At 45.9% G+C, this 8882-nt stretch overlaps 1 protein-coding gene across 1 annotated transcript; it reads left to right on the top strand.

Moving 5' to 3' along the window:
* The first annotated feature begins 1002 nt into the window (after window positions 1–1002).
* SLC25A5 (solute carrier family 25 member 5) lies at window positions 1003–3737 on the top strand. The gene is made up of 4 exons (XM_063937346.1): window positions 1003–1189; window positions 2244–2730; window positions 2845–2985; window positions 3229–3737. Exons 1-4 carry the CDS (start codon window positions 1079–1081, stop codon window positions 3384–3386), a joined length of 897 nt encoding a protein of 298 aa, XP_063793416.1. The 5' UTR covers window positions 1003–1078; the 3' UTR covers window positions 3387–3737.
* Window positions 3738–8882: the final 5145 nt, after the last annotated feature.

Here is an 8882-nt window from a genome sequence, read left to right as displayed (position 1 = left end):
TGGAGCTAATGTCCAGTAGCCTAAGAAGCCCAATCCACTCTGCACGCAGGTGAGTTCGCTTCTTTTCCCCTTAGTCCCTCGATGCAGTGAGCCTGTTGCCAGCAGGTCTCACTGAAAATAATAAACCTAAACTAAAACTTTTACAAAGTGCTCAGGAGAGCCCCTAGTGTGCACCCTTCTCGTCGGGCACTGAAAATCTAACTGAGGCTTGGAGGAGGGTCATAGGGGGAGGAGCCAGTGCACACCAGGTGATCCTAAAGCTTTCTTTAGATGTGCCCTGTCTCCTGCGGAGCCGCTATTCCCCATGGTCCTTACGGAGTTCCCAGCATCCACTAGGACGTCAGAGAAATGCTCTGTTCCTGGACTTTCCTGGTAATGTATGATTGCCATCACCTGTGGTGAGCTAGTTATTGATAAGAAAGGTGTTTCACCACAGGTGATGGCCATCATACATTACCAGGAAAGTCCAGGGACAGAGCATTTTCTCCCTCATGGAGAGGGTCAGGTAGGCAAGTATGAACAATGGCTAGTAGCCATCGCATCGCATGATGTCAGAAGCCCTGCAACCATTTGACGCCGGGCTTACGCTATCCATCCCTAGTTATAGGTGCGCTGGTAATTTTAGAAATACAATAAACAATTCTGTGGAAACCAACTTTTAGAAAGGATTGGGGGCTCCTTACAGAATTGGCACCTTACACTCAGTTTATATGCAAGGCACCTCCTTGGTTACAGCCTCAGGTAAGGTAAGGTGTACAGCATGTCCTATGACTCGTCATTCTGGCATCAACTGATTCCCAGTAATGTCGTCACCTAGCAACTGACCCCTTCTTCTCCCACGTCACCGCTCCCCACCGGCCCCGCCCGCTGCTCTTACACTGGCTGCGCGCGCGACGCATTCCAATCCTGGTCCTACGTTCCATTCCCCCGCTTGCCCCTACCAATCAGAGGCGAGGTACGGTGCACCCCGCCCCCCTGCAGCATCAGCAGCTATAAAAGCCGGCCATTTCGTCGCAGCTCTCCCCAGCCCTCAGAAGCTCAGTGCTGCAGCAGTAGTCACTCGCCTAATCCACCAATCATGACCGACGGAGCTATATCCTTCGCCAAGGACTTCTTGGCCGGCGGTGTTGCTGCTGCTATCTCTAAGACCGCTGTGGCACCCATAGAGCGGGTCAAGCTTCTGCTACAGGTAAGGAAGTTGCGGGGAGTTCAGCAGCGGGCCTGTTACGTAACTCGCTGGGCGGGTGACCTGTACCTAGACGTGGTGTGTAGAGCCGGGAGAGGTAGCTGGATGTCTGCATGACCTATACTGGAGACCCTGGTGCGGTGATGCAGCGTGGATAGTGCCCATTGATTGCAGCGTCCTCTGGTTCTCGGTAATCCGCATTGCCCTTGGCTGCTGCCTAATTGCCTGTGGTGCGCGATAGCCGCTGGATTTATAGCCTGCATCGCTCGCCCTGATCGTACGTTCCCAGGTGTGACTTCCTGATCCCGGCCAAGGTCGCCGCAAGGAGACGGCAGTCGCCGTTTGTGTCTATGCGCAGCGCCCGGCAATCGGTGCACTAAGATTACACCAGTGTGTAACCTTGGGAGAGCCAGCTCAGTGTGGGCACTTTCACCCGGGGGTTGCCCTACTTCCTGCGTGGGACAATAGAACACTATCCCCTTTGTCCTGTGTACACCGTGCATAAGCCGCGGCCTCTAAAAAGCCGGTGCATTTCCGGTGCCGCCTCCTTCCAGATGGGCCTGCTGTGCAGTAATTCCCCGGGATGCCCCTCCTCCCGCCTCACCACGTGTCTGCTGCCGGGACTTTGAATGGGGGAGAGCACCATTTTGTGCCGCTCAGTCTGTACTGGGCTGGGCCCTGAGACGGAAGCTGGTGATCACTGCAGCGGCTGCCGCCCGGCTAATCCCCTCATCCTCACATTGATAACGCAGCTGCTCCGGATGTACATTTATTCACATATTTATTTTCCCTCGTTTCTTCGATTTCTGGGTTGATTAAAGAATTCTATGTCTTTAAAGTATTAATGGGAGATGTACTAAGCCACTAGTAGTGAGTTCAGGTACCGGTCAATCAGCTGTGTTTGACAAATGACAGAAGCTGGTTGGTTTAGCTCTCTTCACTTAATCACTCTCCAAGGCTTAGTACATCTGCCCCTTTGACTTTAAGTAACTGTTTCTGTAATGTGTAATTTGTTTATGAATTTTTCTGTTAACTTGGCATTCTGTGTCCTCTCCAGGTCCAACATGCAAGCAAACAGATCACAGTCGACAAGCAGTACAAAGGAATCATGGACTGTGTTGTCCGTATCCCCAAAGAACAAGGTTTCGTGTCCTTCTGGCGTGGTAACCTTGCCAACGTGATCCGATATTTCCCTACCCAGGCCCTCAACTTTGCTTTCAAAGACAAGTACAAGCAGATCTTCCTTGATAATGTTGACAAGAGAACCCAGTTCTGGCGTTACTTTGCTGGAAACCTGGCATCTGGTGGTGCTGCTGGGGCCACCTCACTGTGCTTCGTCTACCCACTGGACTTTGCCAGAACACGTCTAGCTGCTGATGTCGGTAAAGCTGGTGCTGACAGAGAATTTAGAGGTCTTGGAGACTGCTTAGCAAAAATCTTCAAATCTGATGGGTTTAAAGGTCTCTACCAGGGTTTCAATGTGTCTGTCCAGGGCATCATCATTTATAGAGCAGCTTATTTTGGAATCTATGATACAGCTAAAGGTGAGTTAATAAATTGATCAACCCAGTGCTAGGTGTTCAGTGCACGAGCAGCAGTGAAAATGATTCCTTCATGCATGAAACATGACCACATTTCTTCTTGGTCTACCCCCCCAGGTATGCTACCTGATCCCAAGAACACACACATTTTTATCAGCTGGATGATTGCTCAGACAGTAACAGCAGTGGCTGGTTTTGCCTCCTATCCATTTGACACAGTCCGGCGTCGTATGATGATGCAGTCTGGAAGGAAAGGAGGTGAGTTGTGTTGGATTTGTTTGGCCCAATACATTTAGAACTGCTGCCTGAAGCAAAGTTTATGCCTGCAGTCTAAACGTCCATTCTGGGACTTCTTGTTTTGTGTTAACTTCTAGTGCTACTTGTTGGTTAAGGCATTCGCTTGGGATAATCTGTCAAATCTTGCCACTGTAAACAGAGTAATAGAATTCACGTTGGCATTGATGCTGGCTACAGAAAACTAACGGTTTGTTCTCTTTGCAGCTGATATCATGTACAGTGGCACAATTGACTGCTGGAAGAAGATTGCAAAGGATGAAGGTTCAAAGGCTTTCTTCAAGGGTGCCTGGTCCAATGTACTCCGAGGGATGGGTGGCGCTTTCGTGTTGGTCTTGTATGATGAGATGAAGAAATACATCTAAACCTGGCCAATGTCTCACCTGGCATGCTGTATTATGTAACATACCCTGAACGTTCTTGGACTTTCAAAATTTTTTTTTTTTTTGATCAAACACACCTTTTATTTATATAACTAGTAATATCTTACTGGTATCTGGGGATCAGTTCTATTCCATCACAGCAGCTTTCCATATTAATATGAATCATTCCCTCTTCCCCAGTTACTGTCAATGAGGCCTGCAACATAGAATTTGTATTGCTCCGTGGGTGGTAACTGGGCTGACTTGTCGGGACCCTGTGCTCCTTTATTTTTTATTTCAGTCATTCATGTTTTTAAGTAACTTAGGTTTGAGGAAATAAAAAATATGGATCTAGTTCTCGTGTGTGTCCTTAATCTTTCTGCTTTAGAGATGTATGTTTATGCTGCAGACCTGTGTCCACATTCAAGTTTGTGAAAAGGAGCAATACAACTTGCATATTCAATCTGGGCTTTTGATCCTGTGCAATGATGGTAACAAGGCAAGTGACAAGCAGTCAGCTCTTAGTCCTCCAACTGAGTTGTACAACTGATATTTGAAGCTTTTCCATCATCTCCAGCTGTAAGGGAAATGATTGGCACATGTTACCCCCTCATAACTAACTATTCAAATGCTCGTAGCAGCTGCAAAACTACTGAACACTACCTAAAAGCTTTGTAAGTGTAGAGGTTTGTGGGAATGTCGTGCTGCAATTTCTGTCTAATACCACTCTTGGTTTAGTATGTACTTTAGCAAAACAAAGTTTCAAGATATGGGAATTGCCCAGCAGTTCACCAGTAAGGAATGGGTCTTCCACCTGTGGCACTCTAGCTGCTGTGAAACTACACATTGCAGCATGCCCTGCTACAGTTTTGCTATTAAGGTATGCAAAAGCTGAGGCGGTGCATGCTGGGATGTGTAGTTCCACAACAGCTGGAGGGCAACATGTTAAAGACCCATGCAATAAGGCATACATTTTGAGTCCATATTGGCTTGCATAGTGCAGATAAACAGTATGTGACCTCATTAATAGTCTTACAGCAATTGGTTTTTAACACACAATGGTTGCTTTCATGGTTTTTGCCAGAGCAGTGAACAACCAGTTTCTGCAGACACAAGACCTTCTGGGCCACTTAAATGCTGACTGTTGTGCATGATGTGACTACATTACCACTCGGGCTCATTTTCAGGTAACAAACTGGGTACACCCTAGACATTTTTTTTTAAATATGAGATCATTACGATGTGTAAACAGAAGATCGTTAACATGGGTTGTTAACAATATCTCCTATTATCTGTACATGCAGGTCAATCTGACGATATCAAACTGCATGTTTGGGGTTTGTGCAGGATGAAGTCACTTAACGATAGTTAAGTGTAGGCACTAGGTTGTTTGCCTGGGAGTTCAAGGGCAAACTATATTGCTCATGGAGTACCTGGGTTTATATGCATGCACATTTTACTGGCTGCCCACATCACATGTCTATACTCAAACTGCAGCATGAGGAGAGACTAGCCTTGTGTACAGTCCATAAGAACTCAAACTTGTGTTCATAGATAATGATTGTGGGTGCATGCTGAAAGCAACTTTGGAACTAAACGTAAAACTTTTAATTTGTTTCCAAGGCGCACTCAGACACGCTATAGTTGGCTTTTGTAGAATATACAAGACATGCAGTAAGGTACTTGGCCCAGTGATTTACAACCAGCACTGGATACATTTAATATTGGGTCATAGAATGCATGGCTGTCTAATTAAACTTCGTTAGCAGTGGTAAAGTTAATTTCAAAATGCTAAGTGAAAATTAAGATGTGTAATGACTTAAATATTGTGCTTGCCTATGACGTAGTTTTAATGTATGCCATAATGAGCTAATTAGGAGATGCCAATTTAGGCTAAATGTATACTAATCTAAACCCTTGGTTGGATGTTTCTGAGTTAAATATGTGAAAGCTTAAGATGGTGTAGTGAATTGCATTTACATTAGATTTATATTGCAGGGGTGTCTTAGTCAATGTAGATAAACACAGTGCAAGTGGTATAGGACAGTGAGTTGTTATGAACGAAGGTCAAATCCACAAACTGGATGTTATTCATAGTTCTGATAGTGTTAGAAACTGAAGATGGGCAAATGGCTTGTTAACATGCTGTTGGGCCTTGAACGTTGAGCCTTCAATAGCTGCCTCGGTTTCCTGGAGAGTAAAGATGATTCAGTGACAAATTCCAAGCATGCTTCAGTAGCAGTGGCCATGAATGCTTACCCCTGCAGCCAGTAATGCCAATCACGCCTGCTGCGATAGTGAATTGGGTAGCTGCCTGGAAGAGACCTACTACTGCAGTGGATACATTTGTAGTAGCCTGGTAATTAGAGACAGGAACTGCTAAGTGTGCCAAAGCTGGTGTTTTAAATAGCCACATTTATCTGGAAAATCAGCCTTGCCTTTCTCCTGTAATAACACCTAAGTTTGTAATTGTTTTAGGTTGATCTAAAAAGAGGTTAATTTTTCATTAGCTGGTGGCCCCTACAGTGGCATATTAAACTGTTAAGTATAATTCTTTATTTTGTGTTACAGATTTTTATTACAATAAAAGTTTTGAAAGATATCTCCAGAAATACATTGTACATATATGCTTAAAGTAATATGAGTAGGACTCAGAGTTGCTGAGGCCTGTAATTTTTTAAGTACTCCTAGGAAACAGCACAGCATACAGTATGACCTCTAGCAGGCAGCTTCTTGCCATTGTGAGTTATTCTGCTTCTTATTGGCTGAGAAGGTCACAGCCCAGGAAGTAAGACGTACTGTATTCTGTTAACACTCTCACTACTGAGCCGAGCTCTGGAAATCTCTGCAGTATGCACTGCAGGAAACATCGGGAGAAGGTGTAGCCTTGTTTTCCATACCAGGCAAGCAACAAACTACTTATATATAATTTAGCTGCATAGTTTTGTTTAGCAGTGTAATCTCAAGAAAGGCACTCCTACATATATTATAGAGGATTTACTAAAAGCTTTATATAGTACACAATTTATAATGCAACATTTGACAACAAAGTTTCTCAAATGCAGCCCTGAAGGCACCACAATGGTCCCGGTTTTAAGTATATCTGTGCGGGTCTGGGACTGAGGGTCGGCAGCACAAAGGTCGACACACCTTAGGTCAACGCCAATTGGTCGACATGGACAAAAGGTCGACATGAGTTTTTTTGGTGTCGTTTTCTTCGTAGAGTGACCGGGAACCCGAATTAGTGCACCGCGTCCCCTCGCATGGCTCGCTTCGCTCGCCATGCTTCGGGCATGGTGCCTTCGCTTCGCTCGGCACACTTAACGATCCACGTGGACTACGATTGGAACGGTAAAGTATAAAAAGGTTCAAAAAAAGAAAAAAAATCGTGAAACTCATGTCGACCTTTTTCCATGTCGACCTTGTTCCTGTCAACCTTTTGTCCATGTCGACCAATTGACGTCTACCTTTGTGCTGTCGACCTGGAGTCCGGATACCATCTGTGCTTGGCCACAGGTGACTTAATTAGTACCTCAGTCAATTTGATTTGATCTGTGTTGAGTCATGGATATACCTAACACCTGGACGTTTGGGGTGCCTTGAGGAGGACAGCATTTAAAAACCTCAGCTTTACAGAGAATATTTCAGTCATTCAGTGCAACAGTGGAGTTTACGGTCTATATTATCTGTCACATGTCGCACATACTAGGGTTAATTGTTTTTGTCAGAAGTCAATTAGCTGACCAGTGGTGTTTCTGCATGTGAGAGGAAACAAATCTTGGCGAGAAGATAGGGCTGTGGATGCAATCTGAATTATGCTCAGGGCTGTGAGGCATAATTGAAAACAAGGCAAGGTTCCTGCATATACATCAGAGAAAAAAGTTTCCTTATCAAATGTTGACCTGTACAAAACACATGCTTATTATACCTCAAGCCATGCATGGGTTATACTGTGTACTCTTGCACCTTCCTATTATCCGAGCCTGTACCATTGCTTCTAGTGTAAGGCTTGGCATATGACGTGACTGGGCGTCAACCTGTTACTTCCCTGTTCTCAGTGCAGCAACGTGTATGAATCCGTAAAACATCAAGTTCAGGCACGTAAAAGTGAAAGCCATGCAACGTGTAATTTCCCTGGCCGGTACGGTCATACAGGACTGTAACCAATACATGTAGTAAGTCCTCTTTCTGCCTATCGCTGCTGTCCTGCTGTAGCTAGATTGAAGAGACCTGTTCTACAAGCAGCCTGCAGCCAGGAGCAGGTTTAAGCCGGATGTCATATAAGTACTTGCCCTTCAGGAAGGATTGGAGGACACTACTGTGACACATCCCTTGGAGCTGTACTTAAAATAAAAACTAGTGTGACTTTTTTGTAGTGAGTAAGTTTAGGTTTTGTTGAGTGAAAATGCTAAGTGTTTTTTAAATAGCTTTGGGAGTAAAATCATGTTATTTCTCTAACGTCCTAGTGGATGCTGGGAACTCCGTAAGGACCATGGGGAATAGCGGGCTCCGAAGGAGGCTGGGCACTCTAGAAAGATCTTAGACTACCTGGTGTGCACTGGCTCCTCCCACTATAACCCTCCTCCAAGCCTCAGTTAGATTTCGTGCCCGGCCGAGGTTGGATGCACACTAGGGGCTCTCCTGAGCTCTTAGAAAGTTATAGTCTTAGAATTTGTTATTTTCAGTGAGACCTGCTGGCAACAGGCTCACTGCAGCGAGGGACTAAGGGGAGAAGAAGCGAACTCGCCTGCTTGCAGCCGGATTGGGCTTCTTAGGCTACTGGACACCATTAGCTCCAGAGGGATCGACCGCAGGCCCAGCCTTGATGTTCGGTCCCGGAGCCGCGCCGCCGTCCCCCTTACAGAGCCAGAAGCAAGAAGATGGTCCGGAAAATCGGCGGCATGAAGACATCCTGTCTTCACCAAGGTAGCATGACATGGTGATGACATTTGAAACTAATAGTGAAATAGTTTATAATGCAGATACCTCCAAAATCCTCTCTAAGTTTACCAGTCACCTCCAAACAATGTAAAAGACATTTTATGGGCTGCCTTAAGAGTCAGAACAATGATGTCCACAAAGTCACTTATACAGCACCTAGAGGGGTAAATGTATGAATGGTCGTTACGGGGGAGAAGCCAATCAGCGCACGTTATGTGAGGGGGCAATGTATAAACAGCATCGCTGACCATTCCGACACCTGCAGCTGTCAATTTCGACAGCTGCAAGTGGCGATGCCCTATCTCCACAGCAGGGACAGAGCTGTCCTTGGCTTGGGGGGTGGGGAGGGGGGTGCACGGCTCCGGCCTGCGCAGGAGATCTTTTGTGAGTAGAGTGCACAGTGCAGCTGGTCGCGCAGGGAGACACAGTGCATCAGTACTAAGCTGATGTGCGCCATGTGCTCAGGAGGGCATCGCCAGGGGGGGGGGGGAGGTAGAGTTTTCACTCCCCCGCTTCGGCAGAGAAGATGTACTTACATCTTGTCGATGTCCCTTCCTG

Source organism: Pseudophryne corroboree, chromosome 8 (genome assembly GCF_028390025.1).
Source record: "Pseudophryne corroboree isolate aPseCor3 chromosome 8, aPseCor3.hap2, whole genome shotgun sequence".
Taxonomy (NCBI): Eukaryota; Metazoa; Chordata; class Amphibia; order Anura; family Myobatrachidae; genus Pseudophryne; species Pseudophryne corroboree.
This window is presented reverse-complemented; position numbering and strand designations above follow the sequence as displayed.

Coding starts and splice junctions, on each gene's coding strand:
- SLC25A5 (XM_063937346.1), top strand. CDS start 1,079: ATGACCGACGGAGCTATATCCTTCGCCAAGGACTTCTTGGCCGGCGGT. Junction 1,190..2,243: donor GGGTCAAGCTTCTGCTACAG/GTAAGGAAGTTG, acceptor TGTCCTCTCCAG/GTCCAACATGCAAGCAAACA. Junction 2,731..2,844: donor AATCTATGATACAGCTAAAG/GTGAGTTAATAA, acceptor CTACCCCCCCAG/GTATGCTACCTGATCCCAAG.